The sequence below is a fragment of the Mytilus galloprovincialis genome, chromosome 6, assembly GCF_965363235.1.
Source record: "Mytilus galloprovincialis chromosome 6, xbMytGall1.hap1.1, whole genome shotgun sequence".
Lineage (NCBI taxonomy): Eukaryota > Metazoa > Mollusca > Bivalvia > Mytilida > Mytilidae > Mytilus > Mytilus galloprovincialis.
The window spans coordinates 79,744,793-79,768,795 of NC_134843.1; the positions used below are offsets into that span (position 1 = coordinate 79,744,793).

At 33.3% G+C, this 24,003-nt stretch overlaps 1 protein-coding gene across 1 annotated transcript in view; it reads left to right on the plus strand.

The window, feature by feature from the left end:
• Positions 1–24,003, plus strand: part of LOC143080454 (zinc finger protein 423-like) — a 45,059-nt gene that overhangs the window by 8,118 nt on the left and 12,938 nt on the right. Inside the window, exons 2-3 of the mRNA XM_076256307.1 lie at positions 2,864–2,890; positions 4,129–4,284. Coding sequence (XP_076112422.1) covers positions 2,864–2,890; positions 4,129–4,284 — 183 coding nt within the window. The remainder of the gene's footprint in view (positions 1–2,863; positions 2,891–4,128; positions 4,285–24,003) is intronic.

Below are 24,003 nucleotides of genomic sequence, written 5' to 3' on the forward strand. Positions count from 1 at the left end.
AGTACATTTTTTCATGCAAGTTATATAGCTGAATTGATTGATTGATTGTAATTTGATTCATACTGGTAATTATCAAGGAACTTTATATTAGCATAAGTAGTGATAAGTATCATGATTATTTATATTAGATAGGTTCTGCAAAGATCATCTACCAGGAAAATGGTGGAAAATTTTGACTGTCAATGGACAAGTTGAGAGAATGTTGAATTGTGAAGGACATTTTTCTTGCAACAGGTGATCCATTGACCCCTCAGAGAGTTTTAACAAGGTTTTTTTAACCACTAGAGTCACTCCTCTAATTTACCCATGACTGAATTTTCAAATGTATTTATACCACTGACATGACTGAGTCAAATGAATGCCCTCTTAAGAATGGGGTTTTATTCCAGAAAAACAGTTCTGGAAACCATACATCTATATCCTAGCCAATCTTTGATTTGAACTTTTTTGTCTTACAGTGCAACATATTGTAAATTGCACTTTGTAAATACAGCTGTTTCTCAAACCACACCTCTTCTGGGGAGAGTTAGAATATTCATAGAAAATTAATTTTGTTTACATACTGGTTCCCAGTTCTGATCTGTAGGTTGCATCTCATAGAGACATAACTTGGGAAAGTTACCAGAAAATATACATGTGAATACATACTTGCTTACCTCTGACAATGGCAAATCATGTCATGTCATGACATAACAAGCGTGTGAAAACGTGTGATGTCGATGCGGACTAGTTAAAATGAACAAATTGTGACTTGGATGGAGAGTTGTTTCATTTGCACTCATACCACACCTTCTTTTATCTATAATATCTTATATCTTTAATACAATTTTTTTTATGTAAAAAAAAAACATACTACTGTAAACTTTTATTATACTCAATGGTGGCCTGTTTTGCTGCTTTCAGCACATCACAACTAGGCTGATACTCATAGCAACTGCCAGTTTGATTTAATTTGCATGACAAAAGTGCACATAATGTATCATTGTTCAGCTCAGATCTAAATTCTGTGTATATCTTTTTTATGATAGAAAAGGTTCTTTCACAATCAGCATTGTTATTTGGTAAAACTAAAAATGCTTTAGCAAGCTTTGAGAGTATGCTAAAACTTTTTTTATGATTGAAGATGTCATCAACTTCTGCCATTTCTCCCCAGAATGATGAAATGTCCTGGTCAAAGGTGGGAAGATCATCAGGAGATAACAGCTGATAAGTTCTGATGTATTTTCAAACCCTATGGTCTGCAGAAACCTGGTAGCCAGCTTTGTACCTGAAAAAGAAAGAAAAAATTAAAAGGAGTAGGGGCAATAAGGCCCTTATTTGGCCCAAAAATTACTGCAAATTTAAAAGTTATCATACATATTTTTTAATTACTGTACAATATCTATGGTTCAAGGTATTCAGAAAAACAAAACAATTTTGGACATTGAACAAGTTACCATGGCAACAAATTATGACTTAATTTGCATATTTTGTAAAATTTCGTGATTTTCTTTGTTTTTCATCAAATTTTTAAGTATATTTTAGATTGAAAAAGTATGTTTGCACCCAAGAAACAACTTTATATTTAGTGAGATTTTGTCAATAGTTATAATAAGGCTTCTGTTAAATTATTTTGTTGTTTCTTGGCTGCGCACGATGTTTCCACAACAGAATTAAAGATAGAAAACTGCATAAATTCTGTATTTTTCATCATTTTTGTGAAAACAGTACATATTATGACGTAATTGTGATGTCATCACATAACAATCTTAATGTTTTTCATTGATATTTCTTGACCCTATGCATTTCTAAACATTATGTGCCAATTTGAGAAAGTTATCAAACATTTTATTTTCTTGGGCCAAAACCAGGCCTTTAATGCCCCTACTCCTTTGAATACCATTGAATACTCTATCAAATAGCTAGCTGTCCTCTCACACATGTAGTTTTGATTGCAAATGATAGATAATGTTTAAGATGCATAATTCTTTGTAAATCATTTACAGAAAAACTCACCAGAGTCAGATACTATCTTGGTTTTCATCCTAGGGTTTATAAAAGCAATGTCCTGCAAGGTGGTGTCCACGAAGGGAAACTTATCAACCATCTTGGATACTATCTTTATATAAAAGTTTCTGGCTGTTCTGAAAAATATAAAGATAAATTTGTGTTATTGATCATGTACACTTTACATATGACAGTTTGCATATTTTAATATACCTTTATAAAGTACAAATATTACCAACCTCAACAACAACTGATAACAAGAAGTAATACCAACCTGTACAATTTCTTTTCTGTTTCAATACCAATTTCATCAGTGAATATTGTTTATATAGAAATCTATGGTAACCCTACAGTCAAGGTAGGGATAGTTAAGAAATTTAGTGTTAGTATAAACTCTTAAAAGTTCGGGGCATATTAATGTTGAAAATATGCCGCACAGGCCTATATTTTGACCTTTGAAAAAATAGTAGTGCATATGAACTTTCATTCTAGGATATAATTTTTTCAAAACTTCATAATAAAAGTAGTACAGTTTTAACATGTTTAGCTGTAAAGGGAGTTCCTATGGGAAAATGCATGGTCAATATTTACAGAAATGCAACCTGTAAGAGATATGGAAATATGCATTTTTTTTGTCCCTGCATCTGTCTGTCATCATGGTCATATCTGTCCTGTTTTGTAATTGTTTTCACATGTAAAACTTTTACCTGATTTTTGATTCAAAGGTTTGTTGTAACAATATCAGAAATGAATGTTGAAACCAGAGTTCAAATTAACTGCTATTAAGTGAGTTATGTCCCTTGTTGTTCTTTTCTCTTGGAAATTGGAATTATTTGAAATGATTAACCAATATTTACAAAATTCTTATTTTTTGCAGGAGAAGATGAAGAAGACCAAGAGACAGGTAAATTCTATCGTAACTTTAAGTAACACCTTTTTTCATTGGTTACATATTAGATTTACAGTTGACCCAAGTTGGAAACACAACTTACGGTTTCACCACCAAACATTACACACATCTTTTAGTTTTGAAGTTTTGAGCTTGAAATAGGGCCCAAATGAGGTCCTTTCCTTCCTTCCGTACTGTAACAAAAAATGTGCTAAATCATTTTAAGAAAACAAAATATTTATGTTATGCAGTGATTTTTTTCACTTTTTAAATTCTAAGAAATAGCAGAGTCTGCAGGAATGACTCAAGTTTGAAAAGGGAAGATAACTAGGCGGAATTTTTCTAAATTGCTTATAAGAGAGCATCAGCAAGAGAAGTAAAAATTTTATAAACAAAATGAACATGACCAGTACTAGTTAAATCCTTAAACATTTCAATTGAAAACCATTATACCTGGTTTGAACTTTCAGCTCGTTCATGTTTATTTTTTAATTCTTCATGGTAATGGAACTATTAAGGTCAATCATCTTTTTGTTAAACTAATTTTTTTTGCATTTTAAACAATTAGTCAGTCAATCAAGCAGAAGTTATTGTTATATGTATAATATTATCTTTTATGATATATGTCATGTCTTTGATGGAATAGAAAGATTTATGCATGCTGTTTCTGATGTTTGTGTCCGCTGCATTAACAATTGTCAAAGAATGTGATTAGGTCAGTTTATATGGAACAAATTATTGTATTCATTGCTATTTGGTATGTAAATGTTTTGTGTAAGCATTGGTACATTTCATTTTGATAGGATGAAATTTTTATTGTATTCCATTCTTATATTGAATGAGTAAATGTTGGTGCTTAACACCACTTCAAGCACTCTATGATCATGATGATATATCTTGGTACCTATTTTTTATTTGTGGAGTGCATAGAGAAAATTACTTACCTTCACCAGGAAACCTGACAAACCTGACATGGGCATGGTCCGAACTCACAAACTCAGTGTTAACATGCTAGTGGTAATGTAGATGATGGACTTAGACCTATGCACAGAGTCTTCTCCAGTCTGATAACTAATCAACATAAAAGACAGTTAACAAATTCAATTTCAGTATTTGCATATAATTGGGCCATCTCAGCAGATATACAACATGTACAACATAAGCAGGGTCCAATCAGAGATGTCCAAACATTAATGTTCCAATTTCTGAATCGCCCACTCAGTTAAAGTTCATTTAAATATCTTTTTCCACAGAAGAATGTGACGATAAGAAAGTTATGTTTGACGAAGAAGCAGACCAAGTTGTTGTCTCCATGGACACACCATCACACTATAACTGTGATCTATGTGGAGACAGTTTTAACAGCATGGACCAGTTCATGGACCACAGAAACATGGATTGTCTTTCTGGTGAGTAATAGGGCCCTGAACCACAGAAGTTAATTCTCTAACTGGTGAGTAATTTGGCCTTGGACCACATAACCACATATATGTTAGGAAATCTGCCTATGAACCTTAGGACCAGATATTGTCTTCCTGGAATGTCCATAGCCCACAGGAACATGCATTACTTTCCTGGAAAGTTATTTGGTGATGAACCACAAGAACTCATATTGTCTCACTGGAAAGTAATTTGGTGATGAACCACAAGAACTCATATTGTCTCACTGGTAAGTAATTTGGTGATGAACCACAAGAACTCATATTGTCTCACTGGTAAGTAATTTGGTGATGAACCACAAGAACTCATATTGTCTCACTGGTAAGTAATTTGGTGATGAACCACAAGAACTCATATTGTCTCACTGGTAAGTAATTAGGGCCCCGCCGACGGCGGGTCGCCCTATAGTGATCAGTCTGTCCGTCCGTCCGTCTGTCCGTCCGTCTGTCCGTCCGTCCGTCTGTCCGTCCGTAACACTTTTGTGTCCGCTCCATATCTAGAGAACCGTTATGATTTCATACTTAATACTTAACATGATTATTAACCAACACCAGAGGGTGTGTCATGTTGTATGTACAACTTCCTAGGTCAAAGGTCAAGGTCAAAAACTTTGGTTTCAGTTGACAACCCTGTGTCCTGTGGTGAAGATCGTGTCCGCTCCATATCTAGATAACCATTATGATTTCAAAGTTTATACTTGACATCCATTTTAACAACCACCAGAGGGTGTGTCATGATGTATGTACAACTTCCTAGGTCAAAGGTCAAGGTCAAAAACTTTGGTTTCGAGTTGACAATCCTGTGTCCTGTGGTGAAGATCGTGTCCGCTCCACATCTAGATAATCGTTATGATTTCAAAGTATATACTTGTCATACATTTTAACCACCACCAGAGGGCGTGTCATGATGTATGTACAACTTCCTAGGTCAAAGGTCAACGTCAAAAAAACTTTGGTTTCAGTTGACAACCCTGTGTCCTGTGGTGAAGATTGTGTCCGCTCTATATCTTGAGAACCGTTATGATTTCAAATATTATACTTGACATCCATTTTAACCAACACCAGAGGGTGTGTCATGATGTATGTACCACTTCCTAGGTCAAAGGTCTGTCTGTCTGTTGGTCTGTCCATCGCTAACAAATTTGATCCACATTATATTTTGAGAGGACAGCTGTTATTATTTCATACTTTATACCTGACAAACATTTTCAACTTAACATATATATTAACCAACACAAGAGAATGTGTCATAATGTATGCATCCTAGGTCTAAGATCAGTCTGTCGGTCTGTCCATCCGTTCGTTGTTCTTAACAAATTGTGTCCGCTCTACCTCTCGAGAACCATTAATATTTCATACTTTATACTTGGTGGGTCATAATATATTGAAGGCATAATTCTAAAAATATGTGACAAATATCAATTGGGCAGCACCTTTAAACATATTGTTCAAACATCAATCCATATATCCAGAAGTCACCTTAGAGTAGTAAACAATGAGTTCACATCATGCAGTCATATCACTATTATACTATGAAAGTAAGATGAGAATATTTATCAGTTTTAACTTAAAATCTTAGATCAAAATCACACATGAGACTATGTAATAACTTCAAATAATGCTTCATATCAGATTATCCATACAACTTATTTACCCCACGTTATTGACAGTGGGGCCCACAGAGATGGCTCCCATCTCAATGATATCTAGTTTGGTGATGAATCACAAGAACTCATATTGTCTCACTGGTAAGTAATTTGGTGATGAACCACAAGAACTCATATTGTCTCACTGGTAAGTAATTTGGTGATGAATCACACGAACTCATATTGTCTCACTGGTAAGTAATTTGGTGATGAACCACAAGAACTCATATTGTCTCACTGGTAAGTAATTTGGTGATGAATCACAAGAACTCATATTGTCTCACTGGTAAGTAATTTGACCATGAACCACTGGAACACATATTGTTTTGCTGGTGAGTAATTCAGCCCAAATATTGTCTTGCTGGTAAAAAATTGGGCAATGAACCTCATGAACTCTAATTGTATTATTGGTGAATAGTCTGACCTTGACCAGATTATTATTTTACATCATTAAAATGTAATGTTATGTACAATACGGTATACAGTTTTATAGTTTGAGATTTAACAATTTTTTAGACAAATTTAAGATTGTTTTTTTTGTTTGCTTATTTATTGTACTTTATATACAAATGGTCACCTATTTTGAAAAATAAAATCAATATCACTAGTATTTCAGAAATTAAAAGTGATAAGTACATTTTGTTTTTCAATTTTCAGTAAAATTTCAAATGGCCAAAGTTGTATTAAAAGTTTTAATAAAATCTGTGACATTGGACATTTAATGTTACTGCCAATACTGGACCATAAACCAACACTGGCAATTCTAGTTAAATTTGCAACTAAAGCAATGTTTAGTACCTATTAAAATGTTTAAACCGCCTGCATTTGTTTGTACCTGTCCTAAGTCAGGAATCTGATGTTCAGTAGTTGTCGTTTGTTGATGTGGATCATAAGTGTTACTCTATCCTCATTTTTAGCTCACCTGGCCGAAAGGCCAAGTGAGCTTTTCTCATCACTTGGCGTCCGTCGTCGTCCTGCGTTAACTTTTACAAAAATCTTCTCCTCTGAAACTACTGGGCCAAATTTAACCAAACTTGGCCATAATCATCATTGGGGTATCTAGTTTAAAAAATGTGTCCGGTGCCCGGCCCAACCAACCAAGATGGCCGCCATGGCTAAAAATAGAACATAGGGGTAAAATGCAGTTTTTGGCTTATAACTCAAAAACCAAAGCATTTAGAGCAAATCTGACTGGGGTAAAATTGTTCATCAGGTCAAGATCTATCTGCCCTGAATTTTTCAGATGAATCGGACATTCCGTTGTTGGGTTGCTGCCCCTGAAATGGTAATTTTAAGGAAATTTTGCTATTTTGGTTATTATCTTGAATATTATTATAGATAGAGATAAACTGTAAACAGCATTAATGTTCAGCAAAGTAAGATCTACAAATAAGTCAACATGACCAAAATGGTCAGTTGACCACTTTAGCAGTTATTGCCCTTTATAGTCAATTTTTAACCATTTTTCGTAAATCTTAGTAATCTTTTAGAAAAATCTTCTCCTCTGAAACTACTGGGCCAAATTTAACCAAACTTGGCCATAATCATCATTGGGGTATTTAGTTTAAAAAATGTGTCCGGTGACCCGGCCAACCAACCAAGATGGCCGCCATGGCTAAAAATAGAACATAGGGGTAAAATGCAGTTTTTGGCTTATAACTCAAAAACCAAAGCATTTAGAGCAAATCTGACATGGGGGAAAAATTGTTCATCAGGTCAAGATCTATCTGCCCTGAAATTTTCAGATGAATCGGACATTCCGTTGTTGGGTTGCTGCCCCTGAAATGGTAATTTTAAGGAAATTTTGCTGTTTTTGGTTATTATCTTGAATATTATTATAGATAGAGATAAACTGTAAACAGCAATAATGTTCAGCAAAGTAAGATCTACAAATAAGTCAACATGACCAAAATGGTCAGTTGACCACTTTAGGAGTTATTGTCCTTTATAGTCAATTTTTAACCATTTTTCGTAAATCTTAGTAATCTTTTAGAAAAATCTTCTCCTCTGAAACTACTGGGCCAAATTTAACCAAACTTGGCCATAATCATCATTGGGGTATTTAGTTTAAAAAATGTGTCCGGTGACCCGGCCAACCAACCAAGATGGCCGCCATGGCTAAAAATAGAACATAAGGGTAAAATGCAGTTTTTGGCTTATAACTCAAAAACCAAAGCATTTTGAGCAAATCTGACATGAGGAAAAATTGTTCATCAGGTCAAGATCTATCTGCCCTGAAATTTTCAGATGAATCGGACATTCCGTTGTTGGGTTGCTGCCCCTGAAATGGTAATTTTAAGGAAATTTTGCTGTTTTTGGTTATTATCTTGAATATTATTATAGATAGAGATAAACTGTAAACAGCAATAATGTTCAGCAAAGTAAGATCTACAAATAAGTCAACATGACCAAAATGGTCAGTTGACCACTTTAGGAGTTATTGTCCTTTATAGTCAATTTTTAACCATTTTTCGTAAATCTTAGTAATCTTTTAGAAAAATCTTCTCCTCTGAAACTACTGGGCCAAATTTAACCAAACTTGGCCATAATCATCATTGGGGTATTTAGTTTAAAAAATGTGTCCGGTGACCCGGCCAACCAACCAAGATGGCCGCCATGGCTAAAAATAGAACATAGGGGTAAAATGCAGTTTTTGGCTTATAACTCAAAAACCAAAGCATTTAGAGCAAATCTGACTGGGGTAAAATTGTTCATCAGGTCAAGATCTATCTGCCCTGAATTTTTCAGATGAATCGGACATTCCGTTGTTGGGTTGCTGCCCCTGAAATGGTAATTTTAAGGAAATTTTGCTGTTTTTGGTTATTATCTTGAATATTATTATAGATAGAGATAAACTGTAAACAGCAATAATGTTCAGCAAAGTAAGATCTACAAATAAGTCAACATGACCAAAATGGTCAGTTGACCACTTTAGGAGTTATTGTCCTTTATAGTCAATTTTTAACCATTTTTCGTAAATCTTAGTAATCTTTTAGAAAAATCTTCTCCTCTGAAACTACTGGGCCAAATTTAACCAAACTTGGCCATAATCATCATTGGGGTATTTAGTTTAAAAAATGTGTCCGGTGACCCGGCCAACCAACCAAGATGGCCGCCATGGCTAAAAATAGAACATAGGGGTAAAATGCAGTTTTTGGCTTATAACTCAAAAACCAAAGCATTTAGAGCAAATCTGACTGGGGTAAAATTGTTCATCAGGTCAAGATCTATCTGCCCTGAATTTTTCAGATGAATCGGACATTCCGTTGTTGGGTTGCTGCCCCTGAAATGGTAATTTTAAGGAAATTTTGCTGTTTTTGGTTATTATCTTGAATATTATTATAGATAGAGATAAACTGTAAACAGCAATAATGTTCAGCAAAGTAAGATCTACAAATAAGTCAACATGACCAAAATGGTCAGTTGACCACTTTAGCAGTTATTGCCCTTTATAGTCAATTTTTAACCATTTTTCGTAAATCTTAGTAATCTTTTAGAAAAATCTTCTCCTCTGAAACTACTGGGCCAAATTTAACCAAACTTGGCCATAATCATCATTGGGGTATTTAGTTTAAAAAATGTGTCCGGTGACCCGGCCAACCAACCAAGATGGCCGCCATGGCTAAAAATAGAACATAGGGGTAAAATGCAGTTTTTGGCTTATAACTCAAAAACCAAAGCATTTAGAGCAAATCTGACATGAGGAAAAATTGTTCATCAGGTCAAGATCTATCTGCCCTGAAATTTTCAGATGAATCGGACATTCCGTTGTTGGGTTGCTGCCCCTGAAATGGTAATTTTAAGGAAATTTTGCTGTTTTTGGTTATTATCTTGAATATTATTATAGATAGAGATAAACTGTAAACAGCAATAATGTTCAGCAAAGTAAGATCTACAAATAAGTCAACATGACCAAAATGGTCAGTTGACCACTTTAGGAGTTATTGTCCTTTATAGTCAATTTTTAACCATTTTTCGTAAATCTTAGTAATCTTTTAGAAAAATCTTCTCCTCTGAAACTACTGGGCCAAATTTAACCAAACTTGGCCATAATCATCATTGGGGTATTTAGTTTAAAAAATGTGTCCGGTGACCCGGCCAACCAACCAAGATGGCCGCCATGGCTAAAAATAGAACATAGGGGTAAAATGCAGTTTTTGGCTTATAACTCAAAAACCAAAGCATTTAGAGCAAATCTGACTGGGGTAAAATTGTTCATCAGGTCAAGATCTATCTGCCCTGAATTTTTCAGATGAATCGGACATTCCGTTGTTGGGTTGCTGCCCCTGAAATGGTAATTTTAAGGAAATTTTGCTGTTTTTGGTTATTATCTTGAATATTATTATAGATAGAGATAAACTGTAAACAGCAATAATGTTTAGCAAAGTAAGATCTACAAATAAGTCAACATGACCAAAATGGTCAGTTGACCACTTTAGCAGTTATTGCCCTTTATAGTCAATTTTTAACCATTTTTCGTAAATCTTAGTAATCTTTTAGAAAAATCTTCTCCTCTGAAACTACTGGGCCAAATTTAACCAAACTTGGCCATAATCATCATTGGGGTATTTAGTTTAAAAAATGTGTCCGGTGACCCGGCCAACCAACCAAGATGGCCGCCATGGCTAAAAATAGAACATAGGGGTAAAATGCAGTTTTTGGCTTATAACTCAAAAACCAAAGCATTTAGAGCAAATCTGACATGAGGAAAAATTGTTCATCAGGTCAAGATCTATCTGCCCTGAAATTTTCAGATGAATCGGACATTCCGTTGTTGGGTTGCTGCCCCTGAAATGGTAATTTTAAGGAAATTTTGCTGTTTTTGGTTATTATCTTGAATATTATTATAGATAGAGATAAACTGTAAACAGCAATAATGTTCAGCAAAGTAAGATCTACAAATAAGTCAACATGACCAAAATGGTCAGTTGACCACTTTAGGAGTTATTGTCCTTTATAGTCAATTTTTAACCATTTTTCGTAAATCTTAGTAATCTTTTAGAAAAATCTTCTCCTCTGAAACTACTGGGCCAAATTTAACCAAACTTGGCCATAATCATCATTGGGGTATTTAGTTTAAAAAATGTGTCCGGTGACCTGGCCAACCAACCAAGATGGCCGCCATGGCTAAAAATAGAACATAAGGGTAAAATGCAGTTTTTGGCTTATAACTCAAAAACCAAAGCATTTAGAGCAAATCTGACTGGGGTAAAATTGTTCATCAGGTCAAGATCTATCTGCCCTGAATTTTTCAGATGAATCGGACATTCCGTTGTTGGGTTGCTGCCCCTGAAATGGTAATTTTAAGGAAATTTTGCTGTTTTTGGTTATTATCTTGAATATTATTATAGATAGAGATAAACTGTAAACAGCAATAATGTTCAGCAAAGTAAGATCTACAAATAAGTCAACATGACCAAAATGGTCAGTTGACCACTTTAGGAGTTATTGTCCTTTATAGTCAATTTTTAACCATTTTTCGTAAATCTTAGTAATCTTTTAGAAAAATCTTCTCCTCTGAAACTACTGGGCCAAATTTAACCAAACTTGGCCATAATCATCATTGGGGTATTTAGTTTAAAAAATGTGTCCGGTGACCCGGCCAACCAACCAAGATGGCCGCCATGGCTAAAAATAGAACATAGGGGTAAAATGCAGTTTTTGGCTTATAACTCAAAAACCAAAGCATTTAGAGCAAATCTGACTGGGGTAAAATTGTTCATCAGGTCAAGATCTATCTGCCCTGAATTTTTCAGATGAATCGGACATTCCGTTGTTGGGTTGCTGCCCCTGAAATGGTAATTTTAAGGAAATTTTGCTGTTTTTGGTTATTATCTTGAATATTATTATAGATAGAGATAAACTGTAAACAGCAATAATGTTTAGCAAAGTAAGATCTACAAATAAGTCAACATGACCAAAATGGTCAGTTGACCACTTTAGCAGTTATTGCCCTTTATAGTCAATTTTTAACCATTTTTCGTAAATCTTAGTAATCTTTTAGAAAAATCTTCTCCTCTGAAACTACTGGGCCAAATTTAACCAAACTTGGCCATAATCATCATTGGGGTATTTAGTTTAAAAAATGTGTCCGGTGACCCGGCCAACCAACCAAGATGGCCGCCATGGCTAAAAATAGAACATAGGGGTAAAATGCAGTTTTTGGCTTATAACTCAAAAACCAAAGCATTTAGAGCAAATCTGACATGAGGAAAAATTGTTCATCAGGTCAAGATCTATCTGCCCTGAAATTTTCAGATGAATCGGACATTCCGTTGTTGGGTTGCTGCCCCTGAAATGGTAATTTTAAGGAAATTTTGCTGTTTTTGGTTATTATCTTGAATATTATTATAGATAGAGATAAACTGTAAACAGCAATAATGTTCAGCAAAGTAAGATCTACAAATAAGTCAACATGACCAAAATGGTCAGTTGACCACTTTAGGAGTTATTGTCCTTTATAGTCAATTTTTAACCATTTTTCGTAAATCTTAGTAATCTTTTAGAAAAATCTTCTCCTCTGAAACTACTGGGCCAAATTTAACCAAACTTGGCCATAATCATCATTGGGGTATTTAGTTTAAAAAATGTGTCCGGTGACCTGGCCAACCAACCAAGATGGCCGCCATGGCTAAAAATAGAACATAAGGGTAAAATGCAGTTTTTGGCTTATAACTCAAAAACCAAAGCATTTAGAGCAAATCTGACTGGGGTAAAATTGTTCATCAGGTCAAGATCTATCTGCCCTGAATTTTTCAGATGAATCGGACATTCCGTTGTTGGGTTGCTGCCCCTGAAATGGTAATTTTAAGGAAATTTTGCTGTTTTTGGTTATTATCTTGAATATTATTATAGATAGAGATAAACTGTAAACAGCAATAATGTTCAGCAAAGTAAGATCTACAAATAAGTCAACATGACCAAAATGGTCAGTTGACCACTTTAGCAGTTATTGCCCTTTATAGTCAATTTTTAACCATTTTTCGTAAATCTTAGTAATCTTTTAGAAAAATCTTCTCCTCTGAAACTACTGGGCCAAATTTAACCAAACTTGGCCATAATCATCATTGGGGTATTTAGTTTAAAAAATGTGTCCGGTGACCCGGCCAACCAACCAAGATGGCCGCCATGGCTAAAAATAGAACATAGGGGTAAAATGCAGTTTTTGGCTTATAACTCAAAAACCAAAGCATTTAGAGCAAATCTGACATGAGGAAAAATTGTTCATCAGGTCAAGATCTATCTGCCCTGAAATTTTCAGATGAATCGGACATTCCGTTGTTGGGTTGCTGCCCCTGAAATGGTAATTTTAAGGAAATTTTGCTGTTTTTGGTTATTATCTTGAATATTATTATAGATAGAGATAAACTGTAAACAGCAATAATGTTCAGCAAAGTAAGATCTACAAATAAGTCAACATGACCAAAATGGTCAGTTGACCACTTTAGGAGTTATTGTCCTTTATAGTCAATTTTTAACCATTTTTCGTAAATCTTAGTAATCTTTTAGAAAAATCTTCTCCTCTGAAACTACTGGGCCAAATTTAACCAAACTTGGCCATAATCATCATTGGGGTATTTAGTTTAAAAAATGTGTCCGGTGACCCGGCCAACCAACCAAGATGGCCGCCATGGCTAAAAATAGAACATAGGGGTAAAATGCAGTTTTTGGCTTATAACTCAAAAACCAAAGCATTTAGAGCAAATCTGACTGGGGTAAAATTGTTCATCAGGTCAAGATCTATCTGCCCTGAATTTTTCAGATGAATCGGACATTCCGTTGTTGGGTTGCTGCCCCTGAAATGGTAATTTTAAGGAAATTTTGCTGTTTTTGGTTATTATCTTGAATATTATTATAGATAGAGATAAACTGTAAACAGCAATAATGTTCAGCAAAGTAAGATCTACAAATAAGTCAACATGACCAAAATGGTCAGTTGACCACTTTAGCAGTTATTGCCCTTTATAGTCAATTTTTAACCATTTTTCGTAAATCTTAGTAATCTTTTAGAAAAATCTTCTCCTCTGAAACTACTGGGCCAAATTTAACCAAACTTGGCCATAATCATCATTGGGGTATTTAGTTTAAAAAATGTGTCCGGTGACCCGGCCAACCAACCAAGATGGCCGCCATGGCTAAAAATAGAACATAGGGGTAAAATGCAGTTTTTGGCTTATAACTCAAAAACCAAAGCATTTAGAGCAAATCTGACATGAGGAAAAATTGTTCATCAGGTCAAGATCTATCTGCCCTGAAATTTTCAGATGAATCGGACATTCCGTTGTTGGGTTGCTGCCCCTGAAATGGTAATTTTAAGGAAATTTTGCTGTTTTTGGTTATTATCTTGAATATTATTATAGATAGAGATAAACTGTAAACAGCAATAATGTTCAGCAAAGTAAGATCTACAAATAAGTCAACATGACCAAAATGGTCAGTTGACCACTTTAGGAGTTATTGTCCTTTATAGTCAATTTTTAACCATTTTTCGTAAATCTTAGTAATCTTTTAGAAAAATCTTCTCCTCTGAAACTACTGGGCCAAATTTAACCAAACTTGGCCATAATCATCATTGGGGTATTTAGTTTAAAAAATGTGTCCGGTGACCCGGCCAACCAACCAAGATGGCCGCCATGGCTAAAAATAGAACATAGGGGTAAAATGCAGTTTTTGGCTTATAACTCAAAAACCAAAGCATTTAGAGCAAATCTGACATGAGGAAAAATTGTTCATCAGGTCAAGATCTATCTGCCCTGAAATTTTCAGATGAATCGGACATTCCGTTGTTGGGTTGCTGCCCCTGAAATGGTAATTTTAAGGAAATTTTGCTGTTTTTGGTTATTATCTTGAATATTATTATAGATAGAGATAAACTGTAAACAGCAATAATGTTCAGCAAAGTAAGATCTACAAATAAGTCAACATGACCAAAATGGTCAGTTGACCACTTTAGGAGTTATTGTCCTTTATAGTCAATTTTTAACCATTTTTCGTAAATCTTAGTAATCTTTTAGAAAAATCTTCTCCTCTGAAACTACTGGGCCAAATTTAACCAAACTTAGCCATAATCATCATTTGGGTATCTAGTTAAAAAAATGTGTCCGGTAACTCAGCCAACAAACCAAGATGGCCGCCATGGCTAAAAATAGAACATGGGGGTAAAATACAGTTGTCATGAATCCATCTGTGTCCATTGTTTAATATTCACATAGACCAAGGTGAGCGACACAGGCTCTTTAGAACCTCTAGTTTATATAGATTAGACTGATAGTTTTCCTGTTTGAATGGTTTTACACATGTAATTTTTTGGGCCCTTTATAGCTTGCTGTTCCATGTGAGCCAAGGCTCTGTGTTCAAGACTGAACTTTGACCTATAATGGTTTATTTTTACAAGTTGTGACTTGGATAAGAGAATTGTCTCATTGGCACCCATACCAGCTCTTCTTACATCTATTAGTTAAATGCATTGAACATGCAGATATGGATTGGTGGTGTTTTGTAATGTATTCTTAAATAATGAGTTTGACATGCATCCATATGTATATCAGTAGCACAAATCAATGTTTTAGAATCAAAGTGATATATTCTTATTCCCAATGTTCTCTTAGGACAACAGAACTAAAACCCTTCTTAAATCTTTAAATATACCATGTCCTTTAGGAATAAAAATATTTATGAAAACATGAAGCATTCAATTGTTTATATCTTAAACTTCCTGGAGATAACTTTGCTAATGAGTTTTATGTAAAAGTTTAAAATTTCAGTTCCTCATGGAATAGAAAGAACATGGCCTGTGAGCTTAAATGATACGTACTGCAAGTTTATGATCGTGATGCATTGTCTTTTATATTGTGAAATATTGCCATGGAGTTATATAGTACTGTGTTCTAGTCAGTTTTGAACAGATAGATTGCAGATCACAAAGAGAACAATTACTGTTTTTCAATCTTTTTCGAAAAAAAAAAATCCATTTCAAGTTTGACTAAATACAAAGCTTGAATCACTCAACAAGAAACCCTGAAAATTTCACCTTAGTCAAAAAATGAAACACATTGAAAGCTTAGTTGATTGTAAACAAGAACTATCTTTAAAAAAGATATCCGACGTATTTAAATTTGAGTATATGTTTAAAACTGTCATTTCGATAACCTTCAGAAGCACAAAGATACCATTTAAATAACATGTTCTCTGTTTGTGTTCAGTATTCTCGGTCCTCGTATCTTTCTGTTTACATTCATCAAAACCCTGCGGAAATCTCACATGCGTAGGTGCGTTCTAAAAGTCATGTACGTTCGTACAACAAAGTTTACATTAAAAATTATATAATTGTCCCGAATAAACAGCTGTCAAGGATGCAAAGAGCTATTGGAGAAATAATTATTTTAATAAAAATATAAATCTTTGTAAGATCTAGTCCATAAATATTTATAGTTTTTCACTTGCTTTCCATCACAATATAATTAACGAGACGTTTTTTCAAACACAACCAAATCACCCACCATGACAGCATTTTGACCAATCACAGAAAGGCTTTTCGAGCATGCGTATTCTGTTGCCATAGTTAAGCGTCCTTAAGTTCAAAGGGCACAAACCGAAACTATAACGACTACGTCGGAAAAATAGGGAATTTGTGCCAAGCTTCCTATCAAAATCTCAATGTATTTAACAAAGTTATTACAAAGTATTTTATAAAAAAATAATCTTAGACAAAGCTTACAAGAAAAAATCTGTAAGAGGCTAGCTATGAAATAGAGAAGGTTGTATTTTTCAACGTCCCTTAGGTAAGCCTATCACCTCTCTTTGAAAGAAGAAAAAATCATGCATTTCCTTCATTTTCCTTATTTATGAAAAGAAATAACTAGAAACTTCCTAAACAGATACAAGTTTTTTCCTGTCTCATATTTTACTGAACTGAAACTTAGAATAAGAAATATTTCCTAAAGATCTTAGCATGAAATTGATAAAAAATGTGAAGATGTCATTTTAACATAGATCTATTTCACAGTTTGATGTGTTCAGGCTAACAGGTATAAAGATATTGAAAATAGTTTGGCATGTTTCCACCAGGGGACCCCTGCTGGTTTATTTAATTAGTGTACCAGTGGAGTGTTAAACCCGATAGAACAATACCCAGCTGTATTCCGTGGTAACTTAGGAAACCTAAGTCAGTATAAGGTTTAATCAAATCCCCAGGATAGGTAATTTCTGGTATAATCAATTTTGATGCATGTCTGTTTTTATCAGTTTTAACATTTTGTGAAACTATTATCCCATGATTATTAAAAAGTAAAGGTGAAGTTATATTATATTATTAAGTGTATTTTGCTTTTAGAATAAATACTTTTTTCTTTTAATATTGTAATCATTTATAAAGATAATTTTTAATTTTTGTCAATCTAGGAGTGAAGTATTTTGTTTGACACTATTAAATTATAAAATTAAGTACAAATTTTGAACATTGATTCATAAGCAGGTGGAGTTTTTTACTCATTGAAGTGACCCAAACCCTCTGATACTCATAAAAGGCTAGATGATCATATACTCTAGTTTCAATCAATCCAAATACTAAAATATGAAAATAAATATATGATAAAAATAATTATTTCATAAGAAACATACAATTAAATTTTAGCATAGGAGGGTTTAAAATTTAATAATAAATGTTATTTTTATGTTACTGCTTAGAACCTCTGGGATGGTTATTATTAATGCAGTTATTTCTTTGTAGTTTTAAGTTCCATTGCCATGTCTCTATACAATCCTGATGAAAATGAATCCCCAGGGGTTCCTTAAGTTCATCAGTGAAAACATTGTAAATCCCTAGTGAGATCAGTAGAATCAATAGAATTCCAAGTGTTATGGGGTTCCCAATGGGTTATGATATATGTACATGATGTCCGGAAGTGACATTTTGTTTTGATATTTTTCTGGCAGACTAGTCCTAATGAAAATCACCTGTCACGAAGTTTCTATACTAATTTTCAAAGAACCATAGAAGAAAAATATTTGCAATTTTAATTTGACGAGAAGCACTAAATTGAGTTTAATTGTTTTAAGTTTAAGGCCAAGTTTTGTCTTTTCTCATCTTCATCAGATAATGATATCCTGTTACTATCTTGTATATAATTACTTCAGTCAAATGAAATTTCCTAAACATACCTCTTCTGAATTATAAGGCCAAAAAATTATTAATTGATTTTTCAGACAAAAACCACTAGACATGTTGATATGTGGTACTTGACCAATTTTAATGATATAATGAGATTCTGTTTGTTTCTTTATAACCTCTAACTGAAAATTTCAGAGCTTTTAAACCTGAATACTTAGCTGTAAGTTTGGAAAGTTGAATTCTTCCTTTAATATGTGTCCTGGTTTTGTTAGGTATTATCATGGTTTGCAAAAGAAGAAGTTAGCTTGATTTTGTTTGTACTATTTATGATGACACTTGTTTGTTGTGATGCATTATCTACAGGTTCATATGACTTGCATGTAGAAGATTATTGATATTTGTGATACAAAGGTCAAGGTCACTCACTAAAAATAGATTTGTTTAAAAAGAAAAAAAAAAATTCTAAATATTGATTTGAGATCTAAGGGTCAAGGTCACTGTTACCTGTTAATCTAAACAGTATTAATTTGAAAATGTTTTCCAGATAGTAACTTGAATTTCTCTTGTTTAATTTGAATGAAACTTCACAGATTACAGATATAGGGACGGGGAAAAAAGCCTTATGGATTTGAGGTCAAAAAGTCTTAAGGTCAAGGTCACTAAATAAACTTATGATTATTTCTTTTTAATTAGGTTTTGGGGATGGTATCCCTATTGAATTGAAGTCATTTACAGTGATGAAAATTTAACAGTAATAGTTCATGTTTGTTTATCTTACCAGCATACATTGTAATTTTTAAATCCCTTCAAGGTTATACTTTTTTTGACTCATTGAATATGCAGTTTATAGAGCATCAGTTGACAGTCACAGCACTTGTTTTTCATTGGCTTTAAAGGATATTTCTCTTTTAGAGCTTCTCATGTTTCAAATGACATGAAACATGTTCATTTCTCAGCAGGATTATATGGTGACTGCAAGCTGGTTTATGCTTTATACGATGAAACTTCAGACAAATTTTCTCATTTAGTAATTTAGTGGAATTTAACCCATTTTAGAGCCATTGCTTCTGATTTGTATGGATTTTGCATACTTTAAAATTTCCTTCCAATTTCTATGCATACTTTACAAGCTGAGAGCACTAGTCTATGCTTATAATGGAAAGAAGCCTGGTGACTGACACTTTTTAGAGTTACTCCCCTTCGTTACTTAGACAGATGAATAAGCATATGTTGAAAAGAATGGGATGTCTATAAATTTTTAAAAATTGAAAAAAGAAAAATATATATCAATAACCTTATAGAATTAAACAATCTTAGGAATAAAAACAAACTAAAAGTATGCATTGAACATTGAAAAAGATAAGATGAATGCCTACCATTAAATATATTTAATACTAGGATTCTGTAACTAAAACTTCAAACCTTTACTTGAAATATTATCATCACAGTGAAAAGTATTACCATATATAGAAATACATTTTTATTGTCATACAAAGAAATGAACATTGAAAGCTCCGAGGCAGGATGTTTCATGACATAAATATGTCCTGGTGGTAGTTTGTCATGCAGTAGAATTAGACTGAACATAACTTCAAGCTCCTGGTACGATTCTCATTCAAGAAACAGCGGGTTGTCTTAGCTATTCTCTACCACGATGCAATTAGGTTGCTTTATGGAATAAAATATACGACTTTTGGGCATCCTGTTTCACATACTAAAATAGCATTGAGAACGTAACACAGTGGGTTTAATTACGCTACACCACAAAATGTTTTCTTTGGGGAAATGAAAGGCGATGGGTGGTTTTAAATTATGGACTGAAAAGGTTACATCTATCAGTTGGATAAAGAGATTTTGCCGATCAAATTTTACAACATGGCGTGTCATTTAAATCCAAGTGAATTCTTTTATTGATGAAATTAGTTAAATTATTGAACTTTTTTTGTAGATTTTTACGTGAGATCGATTTAAATTTAAAGTACATATCCCTGTGTAAGCCTGATTTAAATGAGGTTTTCAAAAGCTATGTTCAAATGAATTGAATTGATATTTCTATGCATTAGTATGTGAAGTGACAAGTATTTACCTCTTTAAATCTTGGAGTAGGAGTAAAAATAGAGTATATAGTCATTTCTTTTCTTTTTCTGTTGAGTTCACAAATGGGTAAAATAATTTAGTAAGAAAAATAATTTCTCTTTTGTTTGTGTAGCAAGAATATGTTTGTAATAAACTCTGAAGTACATAAAGCATTGCGCCTTTTATAACAAATAATCTTAAAAGAAAAAGACTTCAGTAAGTCATGAATATTTCAGTATAACATTGTATAAATTACTTTTGTACGTAAGACTTTTTTGTAAAAAAAAAGGCATTGCTGTATATCATTGTTTTTCTTTTCACTTCTCATAAAGTAAGCTTGATCACAATGATAGAAGTCTGAGTGCAGAATCCTGTTAGACTGTGGCTGATTCAGCTAGATTTTAATGGCATTCTATTTCCTACAGGGAATATTGTAGTTAAAGTCAAAGGAAGAACAACTAAAGTAGAATACATTATTCAAATCACAAGGGTATCAGTAAACAGGGATGCAGTAATTTCTTTTCGTCATTCGATATTTCCCTCGAGAGCTGTAGAAATAATTACCTCGGCAGAACTCCACTTACTTAAAATCGAAGTCTAAAATCTAGCGACTATTTTTAATTCATTGCAGACTAATCTTAATACAAGGCTCGGTAAACTTCTTATTTAAATGTATAATTACAATTATGGAAGTAAAATTGAAGAATTTTTAATTCTCTTGAGAATTATGAAAAAAACAGGATTGTCAGAAAATGTAAAGATACTATAATGATAAATAAAATGAAATTAGTTAGCTGGTATGTCTATCCTTTTTGGTATCATAAGAAAAAAGGAGGACTATATATGCAATGGATTTGAATTTAAAACTCCATTTTAATTTGTGGTGTTATGTTATTATTGTCAGATCTAATGAATTTTCTGAAGCTTTGCATTAATTTATACTAAGATAACATGTAGTATTGCTGGGCATGCTCTGCAAGGGATAAGCCATGTTTCTGCTCATACAAGTTTCAAACTGGTTCATGTCAGATATAACATTCATCTGAGTCCACACTGGATTATATTCTTATTGAATTTGTTTTAATAAAAGAGAAAAAAAGTCTTGAGTTATATGAATTATTAAAATATTGAAATTCTTTAAAAGCAAACCAATATTTCATTGTTTAAAGGGAGATAACACATATTCTTTTTTTAAATCCATCATCAGTAGTTTCATGTTGATGCTTCCAATTAACAAGTATTATCCTTTCAAAAAGGGCTAGTCGTCTCTTAGCTGATGAAAATGGAAAGTGCTCTCGCTTTGTAGATTAATTCATTTACTAGAATAGCCACGTGCATCAATCAACAAATTTTACCACACACGTAAGGTCACACGTTTTGAAGTAGTATATATTATCGTTTAACATTGTTGTTTACGAAACTCCAGAAGATTCGGCTATTTATAGATAAAAGTTACCTGTGTACCAATTTCATGAATATGCATGATTAATGACCAGTCAAAATCTAATTGCTAAAATAAAGAGGACAAATCCGATACTCTACGGGATTGAAGGACATTTACTAGGTTTGGATTGTCCTAACCAATCAATAAACTTTGATTATTCACGTCTCTGAAATATCTTCCAATCAGGTAGTAAGCAGCATTCACGCACTGACTGTCCATCCTTCAATTCTTAATATCGTCTTTAGGAGACAATAATTAAATTTATTCTAAAGTATCAGGCCACAATGTCTGATTTTTTGCTAAAAGGGAAAAAAATCGTTGGGTAATAGAGATAACATACAATCATATTGTGTAGCCAACATGTTTTCTTATTTTTCATAAAGTACATAGGGAAACCTGAGCAACTGTGCTTAACCAAACCAAAAATTGTGCTCAAACCCACACTGTTCCTTTGCTGTGGGTATTGTTAAGTCAAAGTGTATGTATTACATTTTTGCATTTATCTCTTTCTAGTAGGGTTCACTTGGCATTGACCACATTTCATTGATTTTATAATCAGTCCAATCAATTTTAAACTTAGTATACATTTTCCCTATGATATGATCTTTGGAATTCTTATGCCAAATTAGAGTTTTGACCCAATTTCACAGTCCACTGAACATAGAAAATTATAGTTGGAGTAGGGCATCCATGTACTATGGACACATTGTTATTTTAAACTTATGTCAGAACCTAAGAACTAATCATAATGGGAAAGGGTGGTGGGGAAAACTTAAATATGGAGTTGTGATAAGCAGACTTGAGCAAACTGATTTTTTTTTGCCAATATATCTTAATGATAAGCTTAATGGTTATGGGGAATAGATGCTTTAATAGTCCAACTGCATGATGTCAAACGAAAGAATCACAAAACAATACGTTCTAAAATTCCCAGTAGTACAAGAAAAACAGGATGCTGAAATTTCTTCAAGTAATTTTATATTTCTCAAAGGAATAGAAAAATAATTACCACAACAAGACCTAACTATGGCTATGTATCAATCAAGATTTGGTATTCTCGCTTGGATAGTAATAGTTCATCATGGACTGATCATAGCCAAGAATTCCAATACCATTATTCCTTATTTTATGAAAGTGTAATATTTTGGATGAGATTAGTTAAGTAAAATCTGTGAATGTTAAAATCCCTGTGGTAGTTTTGGAACATTGATGTATGAATATCAAAAGCTATTAGTAAAAACCAGATAATGTTTCTATGACACTAGGGGGTTTACTTAAAATTTATTGTTCGAAATTTTGCTTTTTAGTCTGTTTTTCTCTGCTTATAAATGTATTGTAGGTATTTTGAATGTAATAAAATGAGAATTGAAATGGGAAATGTGTCAAAGAGACAACAACCTGACCAAAGAGTTGGAAACAGCACAAGGCAACGGTCTTCAACACAGGGAGAAAGTCCTCCACCCAAAGGCTGTTTGCTGGCATTTTATGATAAAACCATGAAAACAAATCAGACATATATGTTAGAACATTGTGACAAATGTAGAGAAATCATAAAAAGGTTTTAAATGCCAAAGGTCACACAAAAGTTAAGTCTTACTTCACAATTACTAATACCATATTGCAACAAAAGTTGTTTTTCTTTTCTTGGCAAAACCAAAAGGAAACTTAGAAAAAGAAAACAAATAATAGCATTGTACAACTATGTATATAAATAAGAAGATGTGGTATGATTGCCAATGAGACAACTGTCCACAAGAGACCAAAATGACACAGTTTACTTGTGATACAATATTGCAATTCCACATAAGTATTACTTCCATCCCTAACCAGTACAACAATATTGGGCAATGTGGTTTTTAGTCAGTGTTCCTCCTTCCTTTCATCTGTCCTATATCAGGTGAAAGTGTAAGGTAAAGGTATTCAACCATGAAGATGTTGTCTTGTTAATTTGAAAATTAGTAGAAATGTTCATTTTCACATGAAAATTGAAGTTCAAAATATAAAAAATTTGCCCCAGTTTCTTGGTTCAGAAAACACAGAAAGTCTATGTGTCCTAGCGCTAACACAGATTTTTACTAAAATATTTATTTCTTTTTTCATTTCTGGTTTTCTGGTCAGTGTGTCCATCCCTCTACTCTCTGTTTGTTGATGTGACTGTCTGTCTGTTAATGACTATCTTGTATCAGGTTACATTTTTAAGTTAAAGGTAGATTACCAAAAAAGATGTCAGCACATCAACTGGAAACTTAGTACCGGTAAATAAGTTTAAACCTGATATCTTTGATAAGTTGTTTTAGTATATTTGTAATATTATAATGGTAGTTTTTAAATCATATACCAAGTTATTGTTTTGTAGGTATTGAAGACAACAAATTTAGAAAAATCTTTCAGAAATTAATATTTACATGTCATGT